This window comes from Chionomys nivalis, chromosome 14 (genome assembly GCF_950005125.1).
Source record: "Chionomys nivalis chromosome 14, mChiNiv1.1, whole genome shotgun sequence".
Taxonomy (NCBI): domain Eukaryota; kingdom Metazoa; phylum Chordata; class Mammalia; order Rodentia; family Cricetidae; genus Chionomys; species Chionomys nivalis.
The window spans coordinates 20,830,462-20,856,309 of NC_080099.1; the positions used below are offsets into that span (position 1 = coordinate 20,830,462).

Here is a 25,848-nt window from a genome sequence, read left to right on the forward strand (position 1 = left end):
AGAGGGAGTTAATACAGAGGATAAGTGGGTAGCTGTCTTCATGGACTTGGTGTCCTGGGTAAGTATGGGACCATAATCAATAATGTCTTCTACTCACATGGACCTCACAAGGCCAGGGAGGGAAAAATCTCCCCTCGGTTACTCAGTGCCGTCACCGGCAAGGGAACCAATGTCAAGGCCTGTCTGTACAGAAAGGTGGGTGCAGAGACCTGGGATATGGACCCAAAGAAACAGGAAGGTGATGAGTTGGTCATGCAGAGGGAGAAGCTAGGGGTGATGTGGCCACTATGACAGAAACAGTGGCGCTTCTGAGGACACAAAGGACTAACTGCAACTGCTTGGACAAGTTAAGGGCAAGGTGTGGAGAACACCGTGGAGGGCCTCATAACAAGCATCTGTGTCAATGTCACCAAAGCAAATGGCCTTCACTGAAAGACTTGCCAAGGGCAGAATACAGCGGAAGGACAAAAAGGAGAAACAAGCACAGGCCTTGCAGTGGTTTGAAAAAGGACAGTCTGCATAAGTCCCTGTATCAGAATGTCTGGTCGCTTAGTAGCTTAGTAGGTGTGACTGTTTGGGAAAGATTAGGAGGTATGGCCTTGTTGAAGGAGGCGAGTCACCGGGGCTTTGACGTTTTAAAAGCCCAGGTCATTCCCAGCTGATTCTTTCTCTGGTTCTTCCTTGTTGATCACACGTAAGTTCTTAAACTACTGCTCCAGTGCTGTGCCTGCCATACCTGACCTGGCCTGACTGCCTGTCAACCCGCTTGCCTGCATGTCCTGCTTGTCTGCTGTTGCATGCATGCCTGTCTACCTGCCTGCGCTGCCTGCCTACCTGCCTGCCTGAAAGTCTGCATTTCTGCCTGCCATCACACTTCCCACCATGAAGCTCATGAACTCACCCTCTGGACTATAAGCAAGCCCTCAATGAAATGCTTTCACTTCTAAGTTGCCGTACTCATGGTGACTCTAGCAGCAACAGTAACCCTAACTAAGACAGACTCTAGTAGAGAAAGTCCCCTCTCCAAAGTCAAAATCGCTGAGAACCAGATGTGGAGACAAGAGGGAACAACGAACTAAGGACAGTTGCTCCCAGAGTGGGTGCATGGATCATTCCTAAGAAACACTATAAAAGATTTGACATTCCAGGCCAAGAAACTGTGTAAAGACAATCCAAATTATATCTTAGATAGCAGGAAATCTCATTTTTAGAACAAGATCTGTCTATACATTTAATAACAAGAGGACATGAAATTATACTATGGGGAGCCTGCTGTAGAAAAAGAGAAATGTGCAATTTCTATATTGTCAGGATCGACTATATTCAAAATTACTGCAACTGAGCTGGTACGATGGCTCCATGGGTCAAAGGTGCTTTTCCCATATATCTAGCAGCCTGAGTTCAATCCCTGGGACCCATACAAAGGTAGGAGAACCTGACTCCACAAAGCCGTACTCTGACTTTCACATAGACACATCAGGCACATGCGCACACTAGAAGTAACTAAGCCTTTGTTTCCAAGAAACTTTCAAATGACTGCAAGAGAAGAGGGCTCTTGACAGAACCAATAACACTGCTTTCTAACTGAGAAAACTGCAATGCTGTTCAGAATGATTTTCCCGTTGATTTCTTACCCAACCACTAAAATGTGGAAGTCTTTCTTTCAAATGCCTATACCTTCCCACTGTGAATGACTTAGCTTTTAGCATCATAATGACTGTGATTAAGACAGACAATGACTGCACAGCAAGGGACGCACAACAGAGCACCCAGAACCTGGAGGGACAGGAACGCAAACAGCCTGGAGGCTTCTTCACCATCCTCTCCTCCCAGAGCCACACAGGAAAGCTCACTAGAGTCAAGGTGTCTGTTCACCAATTGTGCTGTTGTCCAGGAAGAATGCCAACCCTTCAATAATTCACTGGGCAGTTACAGATTGTAGATTCTTCATTAAACATTATTTGCCATAAGGGCATAAGTCTCCAAAATATTCAGGAAGGAAAACGGGCAATAATTTGATTTTAACACACAGTTATATATCTGCAACTTTTTGCATGAACATGAATTCAACTTCAGTTATTATTCATGTGTCTTATGTACAAAGCGTGAGAATAATTACTTTTGCTAAGACAAAAACACTTTGCAAATGTATCCATTATTCAGCTTAAATTTTGTAGTGTATATTGAAAAGCTTCATAAACTATATTTAACCTTGCTGTCCTTGAAAAGAAAAAGAAATAAAAGCCGCTATAATATCTAGGAATCCAACTTCCTCCTGCTCTAAAAGTCAACACTAACAAAATTATTCTTTGTCATCTACCAGCAGAAGCTCCACTGAAGAATTTAATTTGGAAACCATAACCAAATACTATTGATACCCTCCTCCTGGTTCTAAATCTATCTGCTTTGGAAAATCAATACCCTATACAATACACTCCTGCAGGCTACTGGCACATAGCCATTTATTTAGTTGGGACTCCAGAAACAATATGCCCAAATGAAAGTCTCTGAAGCAAGTTTTTCAGTAACTCTCTCATCCACGTTGTTCTCACCCATGAAGCAAGCTGGAAAGAAACGATAGCTCTTCTTCAAGTCAGACCATGAAAACCAGAACCTCTTTTCTCCAAAGCCAGCCATAAACCATAACAGCGTTTCTCTAACGGTCACTGCTTTTCTGTGTAGCAACCGGCCATCAATAAATGAAGACCCTTGGCCCAAGGGGACGAAGGGATGCTAAAACTGAGGGTTCAGGAAGGGTCTGAACAGACAGACTCTGCTGGGGTCCTGATCAGTCGGTTTCTATTTCTGTAACAGATCCTTTCTGTCCAGTCACATTCTATCTACACACCATCTGACTCCATAAACCCCGCCTTTGGGCTGCCAATCACAGGGGTCAAAGAAATGTGGGCGCCCGTTGATCCTGTTATTCCATTACCATCTCACCGTTGTAGATTTCATTCAAATCATGAAGGGGAGTCTGTGCTTTCCACAGTTTATATATTGTTCAAACATGTTTTATATTGCTGTCAAGAGGCTTACGTCCTGCTAAAGCTCATCTATCTGAACCTTTACTGGAAAAAAACCAGAAACACATACAAACACACTGCAGTGGCTTCTGACTTAGATAACTACATAAACCTCGGGAAGGGTTTTATTCTCCATTTCACAACCTATTCTTTTACTTAGTCTGAAAAATGGTTGTCTTTCAAGCTTTATCAGAAAATAATTTGATAAGTACATGACAATGCTTCTCAGTAGATTTTAAGCCTCACAAGTCTAAGATAATCTGTTGCCTATCTGTACCCATTTCCCTATCATCTATGAGATCTGAGAAACAGTATCTTAGGCGAGTTAAGGGGAGATGATTTAGTAAATGAAGTACCTTCTGGCACAAGTGGGAGTACCAGAGTTCAGATTCCCAGAAACCATGTAAAAGCCAGGCAGGTAACTGGCTGTAATCCCAACAGGAAGGCAGGGATGGGGCGAGCTGGAACTAATGAGCTCTGAGCTCAAGAAGACACGTTTTCAATAAATAAGAGGAAAGTACCCAAGATCACCTTCAGCCTTTCATACACACATGCATATATACCCATCTATACATGTGAACCCACACACGTGCAAACACCATATGCACATGAATTTTGGAATCCTATTGACAAGTTTTCAAAATGGATTCAGTCCTGCGCATTTTTAAAAGCCTGATTTTAGGTACAGAGGAACATTTAATTTTCAACAGTGCAAACGCGTGGCAGTTCTAGGGACCGCCCCCACCCTCCACCCCCACCCCAAGGCCTCCTGGGCTGACTTTGGTTATGGTATAGAACAGCCAGAGGAGTGGAAATCGGTCACAGGCAGAGGGTACACCTTTCCGGCCTCCTTGGGGGTGAATGTGGGAGGGTTCCCTTTCGCCACCCATCACAGAATTGCTCTGGCTGAACCCCCTGGACCGGTGCTCCTGCAGGTGTGGATGTTCATCCAATTTCCGCAAAATAAGTATGAGACTGCTTATCTTCACACTGAGAAATGTCGGCTTCACATTCACATCCACTGAGCAATTCCCCTAGTCCTTATACTTGAATTCTCAGGCATGCGCTCAGAGGCCAGGCACTCAATGAAACTATGAGGAGAAAGAGGTGCACATGGCTGGAGGGAGACAGAGAGAGGACACCTAGCACTCCAGAGAGTGCCACAGACGGCATTTACCTTCTTTACCTGTGACTATCGTCACTCTGCCCTGGCTGCCTGTGAGGATCAAGTCTGAACCACACACAGAACATCAGCTGCTTTTCCACGCTGGCCACGCCAGTGAAATAAATCAAGCACCTAATAAGTGCCAAGCAGGTTCTGAAACTACATCAGCTTCCCTGTGACCACAATAGCACTGCAGTTTAGAAATCGGGAAGGAATGAGTCCTGTTATTTTTGCTCTTTTTAAATCTTAATATATTCACAGATGGGGAGGGCAGGGGAAGCGGGGGACACACTTCTGAGGGAAAGACTTTTACTAATAAACAACTTCAGGGATGTTCCCTTCCCCAAAACCCACAACTTAGAAAAACGTATTATTTTAAGTGTTCAGACAGAAATCCCCTGGCCTTGTAAGAATGTACGCCAGACACACCATCGTCTTTTCTCCATGATTCAAGATAGACCTGAGGAAGGTCTATGCTGATGGGACTGAGCACAGCAAGTCTGGGGGTCTGACAGCCCAGAGACAGCTGCCCTGGCCGTTCACCAACTTGCCACACTCCTTCACCTCCAGGAAACGGATGCTATTCCAAGCTTTGCGCTACATACTGTTAAAGGAGATTGCACTTGTCCATATAAAGACCAGGAAGTGAACATAAAATGGCAACAGCCATGTGGATGTTAACAGGTAAACTGGGAGAGGAGGTTACTACACTTTCAGGTCATTTTCATGTTTTCCTGGGGTGGGGGTGGGGACCGAGACCAGGTTCTTAGGGATTCCAAATGAACCGTAGCATCAATAAGCTACCTGATGCAAAGGTTTTAAGGCAAACACATTTTGGTTCAAAGGTCATTAGCTTTGCAGCTGTTGTGATTCCCAGCAACGCCTGGGACACAGGCTGCTCCAATGGGCCTCCAGAGGGAAATGGAGACTGGTGAAGAGGCTACAGGCCCTACACACAGGCTCTGGAGATGTCAGTCCGCTCTGTCTATTCAAGAGACGCTTGTACAGGAAAAACACCAAACGCAGGCTCAGGTCTACCACCAAAGATAGCCGGGGTGTAATACAAGAAGGATGAGGTCGCTGGAACTCAAAGGTCCCAGGGAGTGCTACCTGGAGGGTAAATCCAGCCGTGGACTCTCACACCAACTCTACCCTGTCTAGATCACCACGGACTTGAGAAATCTGGAAATCTGGGTTTTAATAAAAAAATCTTCCAAAAGTTAGCTCAGATTATTTTGTCTTAGAAAAACACAAGCAAATAAACAGACCTGTGGAATTCTAGTCCATGGAGGTCAATAGTCCCCTTACTGTAGCCTGAATACTATCCTACATGTGTTTGTGACTGGCCAAGGAGGACTTAAGGTATTTACAGCCTAAACCAAAGAAGGTGGGCTGTCTTATGTAGTATTTCCAAAAGGGTGTAAAACAAATAAAACAAACCACCAATCTTTTGGGACAAAACAAACTAATAATCTACATAAATGTTATAAAATACAGCCAACAAATTACCTCACTGATTAATTACTTATTGTCATTTTAGAGGAAAAATACTTGACATTGGTGGGATCAAACCCAAGACCCATCTTGGCACCCCTGACAAAGGAAACACAGAAGCAAAAGGGCACTGTCATTGTTTGCTTCAGCTGTCAACCTCCCTGGGCCACTTAGGAAGAAGAAATCTCAGCTGAGGAGTTTCCTAGATCACACTGGCCTGTAACTTTATCAGTATGGTATTTTCTTAATTGCTAACTGATGGAGGAGAGGCCAGTCCACCGTGGGCAGTGCCATCCCTAGACAAGTGGGCCCAGCTTTTTAAGAAAGATAGCTGAAGCCAGGGCAAGCAAACCTGTGGACAGCGTTCCTCCAACAGTGATCCTCTGTCCCAAGCACTAGCCTTGAGGGCCGGCCATGGCTTCCCTCCGTAAAGGACTGTCACCTTCAAGCCGTTAAAGAAACACGTTCCTTTCCCAAGTTGTTTTTTGGCCATGGTGTTTTGTCACGGTAACAGAAACCAAACTCAGACAAGCACATGGATTCACTAATTGGTGGCATCACCGGGAAACAATCTGATGTGGTAAGTGCGAAGCCTACCTACGCGTCATTCCAAGGAGGAGAGAAAGTCCAACAGACCTGAGGATTAGGTGCAATCTGGGCATCTCAGTCCACTTTTAACAGCCCAGCTGGAAAAGGCATTTTAGAGACAGTTATGGGACTGCAGTTAATGGACTACGTAATAGTGTCTATCAGGCAATTACTTTTCATTTGTGAGACGGTTCTGTGGTTACAGAGGCGTTATTTGTTGATTTTGGAGATAAGGGCTGAAGCATTTAGGGATTAAGATCATGTTAATTGTCCTTTGCCTTTGAATACTGTTGGGGGAAACTGATGATGCCAACACAGGAAAACAGTAATCAGATCTAGAGAAAGGAGGCCAGAGTGAGCTGGTGCCTTAGGGCAGTGGGCCTTCATTACACACAGGGAGGTGGGCATTAAGGTCTCATGATTCTTAATCAGAGAGCAGAGGGCATTTTCTACATGTTGTAATTCCAAACACCGTCAGCCCCTTTGTTTCAGAATTCAAACTAGAGGAAGTCAAAGGAACAAATGATGGTGACCCATCCATGTGCAAGTCAGTGCTAAGGGCTCCCACACATGACAGTGACCCAGTCTTTTAAGGGCTCCCCACACACTCTGACCTTTCAGAAACAAAAATCTTTCAAAGTTCCATAAGAAAACATGAACTCCCAGAGCTAGTCTGTTTTCATTTTAAAGAGTAACTGTACTGTCTCAGATTCTTCTCCTGAAACTTCAGATCAAGAAGACCCCAAGAAGGAGAAGCTGGTAGAGTTATAGAAAACTTGACCTTATTTGCTTCTTGCTTACACGTATGACAAAAGGTCCGACGTCTAGAGCCTCAAGCTTAGCTGAGAAAGAATAGGTGTTCTACGTTTAAGAGGAAACTTCCAGACCGTCCTAGCAAAGCACATCTATTCTAAATCTAACAGTCCCAATTCAAAGAGTGCCTGTCAGCTACCACGGATTTCCACGGTCAGTAAGTAGTTTGATCAAACTCTTCAGTGTGCGAGATCTCCTCTGGTCACCTGCTCTGAGGACCCAGCCCATGCCTGAACGTTCACCCCTCAAGAGTAGCATTCCACCCATGACTGACTGGCTCTTGCTTGCCTAGTTTCCTACAACGGAGAAAGCCAACAATGCACACTGTGTGTAAACAGTTCAAACATTCAGCCCAGACGCTTACGCAGCGTTGGTTAGTGTGTGCACGGCTAGTGCAAAGAGCCACACCACACAGAAGCAAACCTCCAGTACAGACATTAATGTCTTAACAGGAGAGATTTCCCCCCCCCGCGCCCGGCTCCACCAATTCTTCAGACTGTACTCTTTGTCAAGAAGCCTGAACAAGGATCTGAAGAACACATAGGCCAAGGTGACCCAGGTCAGAAATGCTAACACCTAACCAAGATCGTTGTAAGTCCAAGTGCCCCAAAGGCGTCAGCTGCAAGGGATCAACCTGTCTACATGGCCACTTCATGTTGTGTAAGGTATTTATATCCACAATGCCAAAGTCTTGGACTCTGATAACTGTACACCAAGACTCAAACTGAGGCCCAGGTACTGACTTCAGCTAGAAGTTGAAGCTTCATTATCAGCTCGGGGTGGTACCAAAGATGCGGTACCTTCCATAGACCCTGCCATCACAAAAGGCCTCTGTTGGCATGAGGACATCCACGGCTGTTGTGTCATCTGTGTGGGGCCGGTGTCCTCATGGGCCATGTATACAATAAGCATGAGATACCATGACTCACTGCCCTCCTGCCTCACCTACCCTTACTGCACACTTCACTGTGGTTCCGACAGAGGACCTGTGCCTGCCCCATCGGAAAGTATCCACGAGGACTTCCTGGGTAAAGGGAGAAGCCTGCTGATCCCACCTGCAGCTGCTGACCGAGTTTCTGCTGCTGCTATTTCAGTGGCACCCTCGATTCTCGAGCAACGCCTAGCTCCACGTGAGTGGGATAATGGCCAAGGCGACCCCTAGCACCTGTGTGCTCCCCTCATTCACTTCTCACGTCCTTGGCTTTTTCCTGACTCCTAATGCTAAGGGGTTGGTCCATGCCTAGGCCCAATTTGGCCTTGTTTATCCAAAGAGAAACTTCTGGGATCTACTGTGGCATGACTGAATCCATCCGTGATGTATGAAGTAGCAAGTTTTCACAAATGCCCAGCATTCCTTGTCGGCCAGCCCTGAGCCTGCTTCCCTTAGCCTCCTCTCGCCACACTTACTTGGCATGTGAATTCTAGTGAGCATCCTCTGCTATGTCCCCAGAGCCCCTGCGAAAATCAGAACAGGAACTTCCCCTGAACACCCAAGGGAGAAGGACAAGGAGCCCACAGCACCTCTAGGAGGAAGAAAACACCCATGCCTGGGCTGGCAGCCCTAGACCACTGGACACTCCAATCACACTGCCCTTAAGGAGTTCAAGGCAGTGTACTGACCCAGTAACATCCCAGCCCGGGCCTGCGACGGTGGTGGAGCAAGGCTGCAGTGTCTAAACACAGCAGCTTCCCAAGGCGGGAGCCTGAGGAAGAGGAGCCGCAGGGACTCACTGTAGACTAGGGACAACAGTGGCTCAGCCTCTTTGAGCTATGGGTCACCACAGGGAAGGGATCTGTACAGGCATGCTGCCACTGGGACAGGCCAAGGAGAGAGAAACAAGGAAGCAGCTGCCACACAGGATGGAAACAGAATCCAGGCAAGGCGAAAAGCAGAGGCCAATACAAGAAGCAGCAACTTCAGAAGAAGATGGATCTTCAGTAGAAGATGGAGTTTCCAGTCAGAGTAGAAGGGTTCGGGAAGCAGAGGAAGAGAAGGAGTGGGCACCGTTCGCACAGACTTTAATTAACTTATTTTTCAGGGACACTAGAGGCTGCAGCAAGCTCTGCAAGGGGAAAAATAAAGTTCAGTCCTGGCCATGAGAGGTGAAGCTAACAAAGCTGACAGCCAAGGGACTGTGGGGAAACCTTAATCAGTAAAGCGATTGCCACACACACACAAGGACTTGAAGTCAATTCCCAGAACACATGTCCAAAACGCCGAGCGTGAGGGTACATACTTGTGATCCCAGTGCTGGGGAGGTGGACACAGCTGGTTCCCTGGGGCTTCCTGGCCTACTAGACTAGCCTAATCAGTGAGGTCCAGGCCAGAGAGAGGCCCTGTTTCAAAAAAAAAAAAAAAAGCCAACGTGAACTGAACACAAGGAAACAAATGCACATGGGCATACACACTCGGGTACACACACAGGTGTGCACACTTGGGTACACATACACACAGGCACACACACAGGCGTACACACTCGGGTACACACACATACACACAGGGCACACACTCAGATCACATACACACTCGGGTACACACGGGCGTATACACATGGGCATATACACACACATGGATGTACACACACGTACACACACAGGCATACATACACACACACGGGTGTACACACTTGGGTACACACGTACACACACGGGCATACACACTTGGGTACGCACATATACACATGGGCATACACACTCAGGTACACACACATGGGCGTACACACACACATGGATGTACACACACGTACACACACGGGCATACATACACACATGCGGGTGTACACACTCAGGTACACACATGTACACACACATGGGCATATACACACATGGGTGTACACACACGTACATACACGGGCATACACACTTGGGTACACACTCACATACACACATGGGAATACACACTTAGGTACACACACGGGCGTACACACTTGGGTATACACACACGTACACACGGGTATACACACTAGGGTATACACACACGTACACACACGGGCATACACACACAGGTGTACACACTCGGGTACACACACACGTATACACACGGGCGTACACACTCGGCATACATACACACACACACACACAAACACACAAATGTACCAGCCAAAGTTGCGTGAGGCCAAGGCAGAGTTGCTAGCCTGAGGAGGCTGCTGGAACAAAGAGGCTCAGAAGCAGCCAGGCTTCACCGTGACCCTGCAGTTGACAGAACTTCAGTGTTCCCTTGGCCTCTCACTTTCTTAACGGTTAGATTCTCTTTCACCCTGCAGTGTTCTGGAGCCAGGCATGGGAGCCCAGCCCATGGGAGGCAGAGGCATAACCAAAGAGCTTAAGGCTAGCCTTGTCAATTGGACAGAGCAAGACTGTCTCAAACAATGAACTTGGAGGGGAGAAAAAAGAATCACCTAACATTTCTGTCATTGTTGAGAAAATCAAGACTGGATGCCTGTGACCCAGGTGACAAAAGACTCCATTTGCCCCTTATGCCTTGACATCCCATTCTATACAGCACTGATTTCAGACAGAACTGTTCCAATTTCAGGTGAGGAACTATGTGGCTGTCCCTTTCTGACCTCCAGGTGAGACTGGCAGGGAAACCCCCACCTCTACCACATCCATTCTTCACATGGGCAGCCAGCCCCAGTGCTCAGATGGCCGATCTGCTCTGAACAAAGGATCCCTTTAATAGCCCTGGACTTGGCCACAGTGGAGACGAAAAACAATCTTGCATCTTGAGTGCTGGACTGTGGCCCAGGGAACCAAAAGGGAGAAGGGCATCTGGGCACAGGACTCTCAAGAAAGGACTGGTGAACTCCCGCTGAGGGAACGCTAGGCTGCCACAGGGCAGCTCTACCAACACCAGGTCTTAGAGCCTTTGGCAGCTGACACCACCAGGTCAGAAAGACAAAGAGGGAGGAAGTACTGTCTCCACAAGGACCCCGAAGTTACCATGCAGGACAAATATGCCATGCCCGTCTCCCCGGCCTCCCACGCCATCACTCCCTGTCATGTCTAGGTCAAGGAACTTCCGCTGTTCTCTTTCCACAGTGAGAGTTCCAACTCCTACCCTAACTTCTGCCTGAGAGACTGGGATCTGGTGAGACCTGACTTAGAGAACACTGAGGAGACAGGATGGGGGCGAGGGGAGGATGCTTGCTGACCCAGGGCTCTGAAGGACACAGTGGAATGAAGGGGATATATTGCAAAACCTGCACTTGTGCTTATGACCATGGCCTAAGGACACCTCCGAGTTTCCACTGACTGACCACTGAGGGCTCTCCCTGGACTCCAGCCTTCCACTGTGGGGTACAGCTATCTGCTTCACAGACAGGCCATGGTTTTGAAAGATGTGTTAAGGTCAGGAGGAAAGAGAATGAAGGCCATGGGGAAATACAAAGTCATGAGACAAAGTATTAAACCACAGAGCAAACAGACAACAGCAAAGAAGTAAATTAAAAAGGGGGAGGAAATAGGGGAACCCCGGAAAGGAAAAGACCCCTTCACCCCAGAGTCTGGTTGAAGAGTCAAGAATTTCAGAACATTAACAACATTTGCTTTGGAGGTCATCTACATAAGACATGACAACGCTGCCGTACAGAGATACTTCAGGGAAGAATGCTAACATAGCCATGGTCCATGGCTATAGTCTGAGCACAGGTGACCAACGATGCTTTAACCCCTGCCCAGCTGAAAACCTGCAATTTTCAGATACTCTCACAGGAAGACCTATGGTAAAGGACATATCTTTACCCCGTTGTGCAACCCTTGTACCCAAGGTTTCATCAGACTGTTATTTTACCCAAGGCATCCCAGGAGCCACTTTATGACCCCAAAATACAGAAATGGGGGAAAAAGTCTTGGAAACCCTTTGAACCTAGTCACTTCCCCTGAACGCCTCTTTCTGCTAATCCTCAGGTTTAACTCATTGTTAAAATGTCTTCCTAACAGATCCCAACTCCAGGGGCAGGAGACAGCTCAGAGGGGGCCTACCATCAGGGCTAACTCAATACCCAAGACCTGTACTATGGATAAGAGAACAGCTATCCTCTGACCTCCACAGGCACGCAGGTTCTGAAAAGAATTCCTCAGGCTGCTGCTGGTGCCAGTACAGATTGGTGTCTCCAGCCCAGGGCCCTGTCGCTCTGATGGTAAGAGTAGGAGCCCAGAGCAAGATGCCAACCTGCCCCAGCCTGGACCAACCACTGCATCCTTCATGTTCAGAGAAGAGGAGAGAGGAGAGAGGTGGTGGGGCATTCTCTTTTACTGGTCTAGAACGGAGGGGCCCTCCATCTCTGGGTCTCTTCCTGGCACTGATCCATCAGGCTACACTATTTGTCTTTCTAACTTGCATCTTCCTTTTTATCTACTCTCCAAGAAAAGTCCCTGTTTTCATACAGATTGGGAGAATTTAGGACTGAAATGTCCTGGGTTCCTCTAAAATTTTGAGTCCAATTTACAGTTTTAACCAGATCTTACTGACAAACTAAGAAACAGGATTGCAATTTCAGTTTTTAAAAAATGTCTTTTAAAACCTACTTATTTAGTTTTATGTAATTGAGTGTTTTGCCTGTGTGTGTGTCTGTGTATAGGTGTATATGTGCATGTGTATACATATGTGTGTGCATGTGTGCACACGTGTATATGTGTGTGAACATATGTGTATAGATGTGCATGTATGTATTGTGTATGTACGTGTGTGCACGTGTGTGTGTATATATATGCGCGCGTGTGTGTGTATACCACACATAGGCCTGGTGACTGAAGAATTCAGAAGAGGGTGCTGGAGACCCTGGAAATGGGGTTGTGGACAGTTGTGAGCCACTATGTAGGCTCTGGAAATTCAACCTGGCCCTCAGCATCTTCTCTCTAGTCCATGGCTAATTTTTTTTTTATACAAAGGAGTTAAGTTCAAAAAAGACCAAAAAAGAAAAAAGGGAAAAGAAAAGTTCAAAGGCAAGAGGACTTTCTAAATCCCACTCCTAAGAGCAGAGATCTCCTGGAAGGAAGGGAAGGAGGGACAGCGTCCTGTGTTAAGATGCCTCTGCTGAATAACTTAACTCAATAATAAGTAAAATAATAATACTAATATGTGAAATAATAATACTAATAATTGAAGGAACTATTAAAAGCCTCCAGATAACTGGGGACAGATGCTGAAAAGCCACTGTGTTGTCTGTGGCAGTTAAGGGGTTAAGAAAGGAAAAATGGGTAATACAAGGGCCCAGCTACAGGACATTTGCAAGTTTGGCGCCTGAGCATGGGCCCCCAAACTCACTTAAAGGTGAAAGGAGAGAGCCAGCTCCACAAAGGTGTCCTCCGGCTTCCGCATGCACAGCATGGCACGCGGACACCTACGCACAGTTAAAAATAGTTTTCTAAAGGTCATTTGAGCTGAATGGGAGGGGGCAGGATATAAGGTGGTGTTTTGATAGGAATGGAATTTTAGAATTCCAGGATTCATGGAAAGGGTGTCATTTCAGGTTAGTAGGAGTGGGGATTCCTGGAACCAGCGACAGGGTTGCCCTGGAAAGGAAGAGGGGAAACACGGGCTTTTCCTGTCCCCACCTTCAGGACAGGTTCCTCTCTGCTGGTGCATAGGCAGGTGGCCAACCCTGCAGTTTGAGTTCACAGTCAAAGGAAAAAACCATTTGGGTGGAGTGTGCGCCTCTCACTCACCCCCCACAGCACAGGCTACTGTCAGTGCCGGAAGGGGACAGGTTTTCAGACACTCAAGCCTCCCTGGGACACATCCAGAGAGCTGGTCTTCCACTAGCTGTCCAAAGTACACAGAAGGAAAGAAAGAAAGGTCTGTAAACAACCCTCCACCATTTGCTTCAGTTCTAGGTTTCAGTCTATAAACTTACTATCTTTAATAGGCAGCATTCAGTGCTGTGTGACTTCTAGTCAGTTAGACAATAGGGGGGCAACATCACTGGCAGGCGGGAGATGCTTTCTCTGGGTGGGTGGGGGAAGACAGAGAGTGACATGGGAAGAGGCCTCAGTATGCAGGGTCTCCTGCCAGGCAGAAGTACAGACAAAAGATTGGTCATAGGGCCAAAACACAGGGGACCAGCAGGAACCTGATGACATGACTCTTTGGCAGCCACCTGCCCTCGAGAGCATTCCAACACAAAATAAAAAGAGCCTTGCAGAAGGGATAGAAGGTTGTCTACTCATTCTTCTAAGACTGCCGGCCTGGTGGAGTTAGGGAGCAGCTGGGCTTTCTGTGCACACTGTCAAACCACCTCAACAGTAAATGAGAAAGCTAGGCTTCAACACTTCTAGGTCTCAACTGGGTCAAAGCTCAGGAGCGCTGTGCTCCAAAGTCTGGCTCAAATCTTTTCAAGCTGTTTCACCATCATTCTGTCCCCTGCTCATAACACACTGCCACACCCTAGGGAAAGCCTAAGTGGCCAAAAAGGCCAAGGAGTATCACGAGCAGTGTTGGAAACGCAAGCGCTAATGCACACAGAAGGCTCATACTGCCACTCAGCCAGGGCATCAGTAAGAGAACAGCAATCGCTAGCATCACCCACGTCACCCCATCCCTGCACGTCAATTACATGTGTAAGGAAACTCAGTTCAAAAAACAGAATATGGTTTTAGATTGTCCTAGTTAGGAATTAAAAGCACAAAAACAAAACCAAAAAAGGCCTTCCCTCCACCTCCATAGAGAATTGTTCCAGTTCCTCCCAAGGATCCCAAATCTCAGATACCTCATGTTACTTATATAAAATTTTATGCTGTGGTGTTTGCAAATAATCAATGCATATTTTCCCATACACTTTAAATCACGTTTATATCTCTCCTAATATTTAGCCTAAACACTATATAATCACCGTTGTACTGCACTGTTTAAGAAATAATGTCAGGTGAGGATAAAACACTCTACATGATCGATACCAACATCATTTTTTCCCCAAATGTTTCTGATTCAGGGTCGCCAGAATCCATGGAGTCAGAACCAGCGGACGTGTTAAAAAATAAGCAGAGTCGTATTCCCAAAATGAGGGTAGGAAGAACCTATTCTCAATCAGTCAGCAGCCTACATGGGGGAACCGGCTAGCTACCATGGAGATCACAATTAGATATACCCACGCAAATACTACCCTTGACTATCTGCATCACCATTAGGCACTAAACCAACCTCCCAGGTGGCGCTGCAAAAGCCTTGGGGGTGGAGCAGAACTTTGAAAAGCATTTACCAGCCAGGCCTTCTGGCTCAGGCCTATTAACTCCAGGATCCAAGAGGCAGAGACAAGAGGACCACAAGTTCAAAGCCAGCCTAGGCAACTTAGTGAACGGCTGTCTCAACAGAAGAAGTAAAAGGGGACTGGGAATGTATTTAGTTGTTGAGCACTGCCTGACATGCACAAGGCCCTAGGTTCAATCCCCACCACCACCCACTAAAAGTTTACCAACTTCTCCAGAAAACCATCCTGTCCCGTTCCCCCAACACACACAAAAAAGCAAACATACCTGGCTCCAAATATGTCCTTTTTGGCAAGGTCAATTCCAGAAACAACTTTTACTCTGAGAATACGGGATTCCCCCTGTTAGAAAGAGAAAGTGAAAAATAACAAGGTTAAAACTGACCCTTAATAGACAACACTCTCAACTGGAAGCTTCAAGTGGGCAATTTCTACTCAGTCTGACACTGAAATATACTTCAGTTCAAGCTCTAGCAATTCCTGCTCACAGTTAAGTTCAGAAGGTGGCACAGCTGGTCTACAATGCTCAGACTCCAACCAGGCATGGTGACATAATCCTAAAACTCAGCACAAGTTTCAGACCACTTACACGGTGAGGTACAGGCTAGTTAGGGCTATGTATCAAGATTCTGATTGTGTATAAATAAATCCGAACGGGAGGCTGGCAAGATAGCTCAGTCAGCAAAGAGTCTGCTCCACAAGCATGAGGACCTGAGTTCAATGCCTAGAACCCACAGAGAAGAACCAGGCATGGCATGAGTCTGTAATCCCAGTGCTGGGAAGACAGGATAGGTGGATCCCTGGGGCTCACTGAACAGCAAGCCTAGCTGACTTGTTGGATTCCACACCAGTGAAAGACTCTGTCTTTAAAGAAAAAAACAAAACAAACAAACAGAACACCAAGGTAGATAGATGGCATTTTGAGGAATGACCATCGACACACAAACAAAGAAAAAAGATGTTAAGATTCTGGAAGCTGCAGCATGCAGACGAACAAAGCACAAGTTCAAGTCTAAGTAGACAGGTCGTTAATATCAATTACTTCTGATATTTGTGGAAATATTGCCTAGAAGACAACCACGGGAGCCACTGAGGTGATATCTTCTAATAACCAGGTACCAAAATCACTGTAATTCTATCCTTCAAGTGTAGATATTTATAAATGTGACCAGAGATAGAAAAGACGGAAGCTTTATGTGGTGAAATATTTCTAAAACAAAACAACCGAGTGTTTTTCAAACTGCAGTTTTACCTAGCAAAAATAATTCCCTATTTCTGAGACAAAGAAATAACAGCCTCATTCTGAAAGGTAACCTCAAACTGGCTAGTCAACTTTTCATCATCCATCCGGTCATCCACTCCTTTCGCTCAGTCTAGTATTTAAGTATCTTTTACACAGTGGGCACTGCACTTGGTCTTCAGATAAAAACAGAAATACGTTCCTAGGTCTACTTACTAAAAGTAACAGACACTGACACACTGATGGCAGGTGAAAGGTCAAAGGTTGAGGAACACCTGAGGATAGAGGGGGTGGCATAGAAGAAGGACTGAGCCAAGGTCACAGAAGTCTGAGTTTGGGTCACTAGTAACATAGACTGAGATAGAGAGCCGTGTCCAACTTGCCTAGGCAGCAAATCAGATGGCCAATGGGAGAAAGGCTGGGTCTGAGCTGAGACTTGAGAGCTAGTCAGCAGAGGGCTGGAGGTCGGTGTGACAGACAGTAGTGTGTGGAGAGTTAGCCAGGAAGAACAAAAGGAGGTGATGACCAGGAATGGAGCCCTTAGAACACTAGTGCTGAGCAGTCAGAGAGAAGCAACTAAAAATTCATCTGCCAAGTAAGTTAAGACCCGGAGAGACCTATATGACATCATAATAATGAAGGAGAAAGACAGAAAAACAAAAGGCGGATCAAGTCTGCCTTTGCTAATGAGCCACTGACCCACAATACATAGGGGCCAACCACACCATGTGCTTGAGATGACTTACACCTCAGGGTCTTCCATCCCCACCACGAATCCACCCTCCCCCACTCTTCCTCTCTCCCTCCCTGATGTAACACTGCTTCCACACAAATCCAGAGAAAGATGCAAAAACGTAAAGCAAGAACTTCTCAACATGTCTGTGCTGGGGCCATCAGCTCAGTGGTGCTTTCCTAGACCTGGGCTCACTCCCCAGCATCCAAAACAACAGCAGTGTTGGACCTCCACAAAGGGGTGATCAGGAGAGGGAATGTAAGGGCAGACTCAGCAGGGATAACAAAGACACCATGCTACCTTAGTACAACAGTCTCCCACGAGGCTACCAAAGTGCCTCTGAGTGTTGCTGGAATCGCCCTGTCCTGTCTCTTGTATATTTACAGACCAGAGATCAAGAATTCTTTCTGTGGGGCTGGAGAGATGGCTCAGAGGTTAAGAGCACTGACTGCTCTTCCAGAGGTCCTGAGTTCAATTCCCAGTAACCACATGGTGGCTCACAACCATCTGTAATGAGGTCTGGTGCCCTCTACTGGCCTGAAATATACATGCAAGCAGAATGCTGTATATGTAATAAATAAATCTTTAAAAAAAAAAAAAGAATTCTTTCTGTGGCACATGGTGTTCTGCAGGTGGGGGCTCTTTTCTCTTTCTTGCCAAGCTGCCCTGGTCACATGGTGCCTCCCAGAGCCTTCTCATATTGGGGGAATGACACAGTGAAACCATTTTTTATACATGGATCAAAATCTGGTTAACGTACTTCTGCAGAATTCTTTGTCTGACAAGGGTATGTGGCTCGCTGGTGTCCAATGCATAAAAATGGAGAGTTAACCATGTACCTACCAAATGAATGGATCCATGCCTAATCAAAGAGGGCACAAGGAACCTCAATACTGGAGCCAACAAGTCTCCTAAATGCAGCTATGCTGAGGGTTGTGGATGGGAGTGGGGGACAGGAGAGTGGGATTTGAGGATACCACAATAGATGGAAACTGTTAGAAGAGGTGACAGGTTAGTCCCAGGTGCCACTCATGGGAGACCAGGCAGCAAAGGTGAGAAATGACCCCGAGGTAGAGGAGCAGGAACCTGTTAAGCCACTAGTACTGCTTAGGGTCAACTCAGACACAGCTGTGGCTGTCTGCACCTGCAATGTGGCTGTGGAGATGAAGGAATAATGTCTATGACGGAGTGCGAGGGACTAATGGTCACTCACCACAGAACAGAAGAAAAGCATGCTAGTGAGAAACTCTTCAAGCTCCTCTCAGAATTTTCAGAAACCATGGGGAGAGTCTTGCCCAGCAAGGATTATTTGATAGCGACCTCGACCCAACTGTAACCAGGTCGGAAGACGGGCACCTACATTCCCATTGAATGAAGGGTCCTACTTAGGCAGCCTGCTTCCCAAACTAAGAAAAAAATCAGGCACCATGTACTCAAGTAAATGATGAAAAGTAAGCTGAAATAAAGAGGAAGCTAGAATTTTCTAAGGGAAATCAGTTCTTTCACTTAGTAAATGTGAGCACCTGTTCTGAAATCTAACTCGAAATATAAGGAAAATACCGAGGCCAACATGCTCTGCAGCCAGGCTTCCCCTGCTTCTAAGAGGCAGCTCCCCAAAGCCTGCATAAGACAGGAGAACACAGCCTAGCGAGAGCTTGCTAAGGGAGTGGCAGGGGGTATCTCTAAATCCCCTAAAATTTCATTCATGCTCTTTGTTAGACAGAATCTCATTTATAAACCAATCCAAAGTAAATCACCCCAGGCGTGGAGGCACACACCCTAAATCCCAACACTCAGGAGGTAGAAGCAGGATGATCTGAGTTTGAGGGCTGGCCAGTTCTACAGAGTGAGGGCCAGGACAGCCAGGGCTGTTACACAAGAGAAACCATGTCTTGAAAAAACAAAACAGAACGACAAAAAAAGGAGGAGGAGGAGAAAAAAGAAAAACAAGGAAATCGCAGATGAGGATAAGGGAGAAGGAACAATGAACAGAAGCACTTGCCACACCAAATGTGAGGACTTGAACTCAGATTCTTAGAGCCCCGGCACAGGGACATATCTGTAATTCCAGGGCTCCCATTGCAAGACAGAGGTGAAGAGAGAATCTCAGAAACTCCCAGAAAAGTTAGTATGTGTATGCAGTGATTTCAAAGTGGAAGGCTAGTTTCTGATCTCCACGTGTGTACCATGCATGTACACACACACATGCACACACACCCACATCCAGACAAACACACCCACCCACACACACTGGAATATCTTTAAAGTCACATATAAATATAAAAACAAACAAAAGATGTCTTAAGGGTTGGCAGTCAAGGCTCATTTTCATCTGAAAAAAAAATCTATAAAGCTTCTACAACAGGCAGCTAATTCCATACAATGAGACACACCACTATCATCTAAAGGGCATAAAATAACTGGAGAAGTGGCTCAGCCAAACTTGACAACCTGAGAGTTTATATCCCTAGCACCTAATACACAGATAAGGGAAGAAAGAAAGAAGAAGAAAGAAGAAAGGAAGAAAGAAAGAAAAGAAGAAAGGAAGAAAGAAAGACAGACCAAAAAAAAAATTAATAGAACATACCACCTCTGGGTACAGTACCACATGCCTATAATCTCAGTGAACAGGAAGTGGCGATAAGATGGACCCTTGAGAGATCCTAGCCAAACCATTTCAGTGAGAGACCTAGCTCCATGTTCAGCGAGAGACCTTGTCTCAAAGGTAAGGTACAAAACTCCTGAACAAGACCCTACATCAACCTCAGCCCTTTAAACATGTGTGCGCACACACACACACACACACACACACATAATAAAGACTGCTTGGAGGTTGAATCTAGAATTCCAACCGGACCTTGAAGGAGGAATTTCCAGAGTCAGTTCACTAAGCACTGGGTCCTGAGACCAGGACCATGCAGAGCTTGACCCTAAGACCTCGGGAGTCTTTCCTGCCTGCTCACCTGCCACACCCCACCACTATGATGCTGAGCGAACATGGTTGGAGTTTGGACCCAGAGTTCCAGCCAGAACGCTGGATCAATAGGTTGCTCAACCTTTATCAGAGACACTTCCTGCAACAGATGAGAATTTAAACAGAGTCCCACAGCTAGACAATGTGCGGAAAGTGAGAGACTTTGGAACGTTCAGCCCAAAATAGGATGCCTTTATTTAGACCCCTCCCCTTAAGGTTCAGGGATCTATGCAAGAGGGGGTGGACTGTAAGTGCTAGAGGTAAGGGTGACTCCAAGGAAACAGTATCTTCCAGATACAACAGGATTGTGCACCTATGGGCTCACAGACACTGTGGCAGCACACAGAGGGCACACTGCAGAAGATCAAGCCAGACAGAAATCCCAGCACAGAGAAGGGAAATCAGACCAAGTTTCACCCCTGACCAAGAAGCTATTTGCAATTGAAAATGTCTGGGAAAGAGGAAAATCCACTTCCTCCAACGGAGTGTCATCCATTGGGTCTATCAACCACATTCCAGGGCAGGCACCACACCCAGGAGGAGTTGCCCAACATAAATAGTACTCCATGTGTGTGTGTGTGTGTGTGTGTGTGTGCGCGCGCGCGTGTGTGTGTAGTTTTGAAGTTTGGTGGGGTAGGGAGGAGGATCTGGGAAGAGTTGGAGGAAAAGAAAGAATGTGACCAAACTATATTGCATGTAATTCTCAAAAAAAATTAAAAATATTTTTAAAACAGGTATACTCACACACACAGTATATTGTGATGTCCCTCCACCCAATGAGCACTTACTGAATACACACCGTACGGTATCTTGGGACACAGATGTAAGTAAGACAGAGTTCCTGCCTCAGAGAACTCCAGAGTCTAAAAGAGAGGCAGAAGAATAGACTGGAAATACACAGTGTAACACAATTTCTGATGGCTGGCAGTACATGCTCTGGCGCTGTGACAGTCGGTGAAGAAACCAACCAAGCGTGGCCAGTGGTAAAGAAAGGCCACTCTGCAGAGAAGACATTTGAGTGGAGACCTGGGAAGCAGTGTTGAGGTGGATGGAGTAGGAAGTTTCAGGCAAGGCTGACAGCAAACCCAGGGACACAGGGGCAGACCAGTTAAGAACATGCCCCAAAGGGCACTGGGGTGTGGTGGGGTCAGAGACCAGACAGGAATCCTTGGAAGAGGGTGGACTAATGCCAATCATATTGATGGGAGCTATAAAAAGTGGGTGACAAGCATGGCTTACAGGGAACAGAGAGCAGGGACAGGAGGCAGAGAGCGCGGTGAGGCTTCCAGCAGAGTGGAGATATGGAAGTGACCAGACCGAGCAAACAAAAGTATGTTCCACAGGGCATGGTGGTGTGTTCCTGTAATCCTGGTACTCAGAGACCACGGAAAGTCAATCATGGACTCCAGGCCAACAGGGACAGAACAGTTAAACACTGTCTCAACAATACAAAGTCACAAAACCAAAGTTCAAAATGAGGTATTTGACTCCCAACCTGGTGTGGGGTACACGCCTTAACTCCAGCATGGGAGAGGTGGAGGCAGGTGGATCTCTTTAAATTCAAGACTAGTCTGATCTACATAGTGAGTTCCAAGACAGCCAGAACTACATAGACACCTTGTCTCAAAACAAAACAAAAACAAAAAAACACCAAAAACAGTAACAAAAAAACAAATTAAAAACGTAACAAAATAAAGTGTCCCGTTAAAAAAAGAAAAACTGCAGGATGGTCGCGGAGCGCCTTTAATCCCAACACCTGAAAGGCACAGGCAGGCGGATCTCTGTAAGTTTGATGACAGCCTGGTCTGCAGAGTGATCCACCATAGGGAGCCAGATCCACTACAAAGAGAAGCCCTGCTCCAAAAACAAACAAACAACAATCAAAAAGAAAAAGCAAAATTAAAAATGAGTTAGTAGCCAAGCAAGTTGCTAATAAGCTGTTTCACCTTTCTCGCCAGACTCACAGCTAGACTACATTTCCCAGACTTCCTTATGGTTAGGGAGACATCATATGATTAAGTTCTGGCCAATGGAATGTGGACAGGAATGATAGGGGCTTCTGCAAATGATTCATAAGTCATCCCCACAGGACATAGTCTGTTTGCATGCCCATCTCTCTGCTAAATGGAGGAGAGCATGTGTGGTGGTCTGGAGAGGAAACTTCATGAAGCGCGTAAAGAGAAGTTCCCCAACGTGACCTGCTGCCCATCCCGGGACATCGTCCCATCCCACAGAAAACCAAAGGCTGATGTAGCAGGGAGCCTGCCTCTCTATGCAGCATCTCATTATTTTTTAAAGGCAACAGGGCTGAAGTTATTTATGGTTTAGCAACAAGCTGACACTCACAGCTGGGGATCCCAGATCCCACAAGATGGCAGCAGAGAACAACTCCCGAGCTGTCTTCTGATTCTCCCCCCAACACACACCAGCCCTGACAGATGCACACCTGCACGTGCTCAGGCACACACAACACGTAATATTTTAAAAAGTCAATGCCAACATCTATGCATCTAGAAAAGATGGCAGAAATACTGACTACATCTGACTAGTTTACTTGAAGTTTTTCTTTTTGAAACATAAAATATTTTCTTTCCTTCCTTCCTTTCTTTCCTTTTTGAAATACACACTTCCTCAAGGTTGTGGCTCCATAGAACACTTGCATGGCCAGCACCACAAAGAATGAAGGGGAACCCCAACTTCTACAGAAATCTCAGAATAGACAAACAGTAAAAGGGAATTTGGCAACAGAAGTCATAGGTAGAGGACCCAAATCCTGCTTGCTGCCATTTCTAAGATGAACAAACCCATGAGTTTCTCTTCTGTTCTGCAAACTCACAAAGATATAGAAGGGTATTACTAGGAAGACGTGACATCGTATGCAGTGAGCAGCCAGCAGCTGGGAGATAGGGAGAGGAGAGGGCCTTCCTTGAGTACTAACTGTCCACAGCTGCTGTCATGAGAAAGCTCACTTGCTCTCTAAGGTCCAATAAAAATCATTTTTTAAACAGTAAAGATTTCTTATCTGTGTTTCCTGAAAATGACAAACTTAACTAGAGCTAAGCAGCCATCAGCACTGAGCGGGGAAGCAGGGAAAAGGTGTGTGACTACCCTACCACATGCGGAGGGCCCGGGGTTGAGCGGCTGGACTTTATGAAGCAGGTTATTACTTTCATAAAATCTATGCATGATATTTTGGTCCTTGTTTATGACTTTAGTGGAACCAAATATTTAACTAAGGTGACCTAATGCTGACAATAAAAATATTATTCGGAGACAGACTGCACAATGCAGAAGAGGCAGGCAGAAGAGGCCAGGCCAAACATAACTTTCCAAATCTCTTCCTGCAATTAATGTACTGCTCGGCTGTTATACAACAGAGGCGATTCCAGATACTGTGTATGTGCCTTTTCCTGAGCACCGACTTTTCTGACCTGGAGCACGATATCAGGCCCAAGCCACACGTGACAAAGCAAAGGTCCCTGAAGAAGCTCGCCTGATGGCAAGGGTTTTGAACGCCCCTAAACTATGTGTAAGAAGTACCGGATGACATGAGCCCACAACGTCTCTGAAATACTGGAGCTATCAAAATGCTCCTCCTGGAAAGCAAAACAACAAAAGACACATTTCAATTCTACCCAAGTGCCCAAATGCTGGGTCTCCCTTTCCCCTTAGATGGCGGCTCCTTATCTACTTGCGTTATCTACCCCAGCAGCTGCCATCCCTGAAAGAATGTGACCGCTGGGCTGGGAAATCACGTTCCTCCTCCGTGGGGAGCCAGTGTAACCCAGGTTTCATATACACCAGCTGTCCACATGGATAAGGAAGTCCTAAGTCAGGGATCTCACTATCTTGGTCATTATTCTCTGAATTATTTACGTATGTCTTCCAGTCCCTAGGATGTATTTGTAATTCGAATCAGTACTAGTGACACAATAGGGCACACATGGACTACCAGAGACCACCAACACCATTCTCGACCACAGACCCCATTCATGGCATGCAGCTTTAGTGACTTGGCAGGAAGAGGGAGCTAACATATGGAATTGCCCACTCAGCACCTGGTACCCCAGAAATTATTGCTCATCCTTGGATCCCTGTCCCAACTCTCAGACAAGATTTTGTGTTAGACATTTCCAGAAGACTTTGTTAGGCTTTCGCTGTTTTTGTTTGTTTTTAAGAGCAGTTCCAGATTCACAGCAAAGGTGACTGGAAGCTACCGACTTCCCTATGGCACTCAAGTACAGCTTCCCCCTGCCACCAACTTCCTGCTTCTGTGACGTGCTCGTTATCACTGACGAAACTAGGGAAACACATCAGTGTCGTGCAGAAAACTCTCAACAATGGATAGCCAAGGCATGTGTACAAATAAGCAACAGCCCTTCCCAACCTACATTTTAAGTGAGAATTCTAAACATTCCCCGTCATCTCATTCCTATCACACATTCCTATCAAGACCCATTCTTCTGTATCCTGTCCCTCTTCCCCCTTTGTCACCTTGACCCTAATTCCTGCCCTCTAAGCCTTTTCCACTCTTCAGTTCCACGGTCGGATTCAGCGACATTCTTCCAGCTCTCAGTAACTTTTTCCCCTCAATTCTCCACACTGAGTGTCTAAGTCACACTCCACTACTGCATCCGAGGCATTGAGGAGGCCCATAGGGCCGGACAAGGTCCATTGCTCTGTCCTCTTACAAATCAGCAGTGGATTTAAATATGGGCACAGCTATCTCTTCCATGGGAGTGGCTAGAGGTGGAAAGGTTCAGTGATAAGGATGAAGGCTTGGAGTAGAAAATGGGAGTGGCCCAAGGCCTGGACTACAGATCCAGCTCAGCTGAGAGAGTACCAATGACACTAAGTCCCAACTCAGGGGACTATCTCCTACTCCTGTCAACTCATGATTAGTCAGCTCAGGACACACAATCAAGTTCAGCCCGATGACACTGTAGACCAGTGAAGACGGCAGGACACTGGAATCTGAAAATCTACAGGAACCCAGGGCTCCATGAAACGAAAACTTCTTGACTAGAAAACAGTCATTCTCACGCCAAGTACATGCAGCTGACAGATATGAGAAAGGAAGGGAATGGGTCTTCAGAGCAAGAAGTGCCCAAGAGGGCTCTGCCTTACAAACTGTGTAGAAAACACTCAGATATGCCCACAATTCCTGGCGCTCTTCTCTCCATTCCCTGCAACAGTAGAGGCCTTGGGCTCGATAACTCTTCTCCAGTAGAATACAGAGGACAACACAGAATGGGACTTTGAAGGAGAGGCCCTAAGACACTCGTCTCACCCGGCCACCTCACAAGGGGACAGAAACAGCTACCACGGTATGAGAAGTTGGTATGGAGACAGTCTGAGGCCTCCTAGCTCAGGCCCTGAGATTGAGTCAGTGCTATATTTGAAGTATAGAATGTTCCTCAAAGATGAAGGTGTAAGGGCTAGGCTTCTCAGCCTATGGCAGTGCTGTAAGGTGAAGGGACATTTAGGAGGTGAGGCCAATCAACTTTGTCCACTGCATACTCCCCACCTCAATGCACGACATCACCACATGCCCAGAACAATGAGACTGAAACCTCCCAAACCGAGGCGTTCCTATCTATACACACACACA

The 25,848-nt window shown here is 46.4% G+C and overlaps 1 protein-coding gene across 3 annotated transcripts in view; it reads right to left on the bottom strand.

The window, feature by feature from the left end:
- The window catches only part of Nedd4l (NEDD4 like E3 ubiquitin protein ligase), a 320,367-nt gene that overhangs the window by 202,914 nt on the left and 91,605 nt on the right, over window positions 1-25,848 (bottom strand). For all 3 annotated transcript variants that reach the window (XM_057789216.1, XM_057789218.1, XM_057789215.1), the window contains exon 2: window positions 15,559-15,632. In XM_057789216.1, coding sequence (XP_057645199.1) covers window positions 15,559-15,632 — 74 coding nt within the window. The remainder of the gene's footprint in view (window positions 1-15,558; window positions 15,633-25,848) is intronic.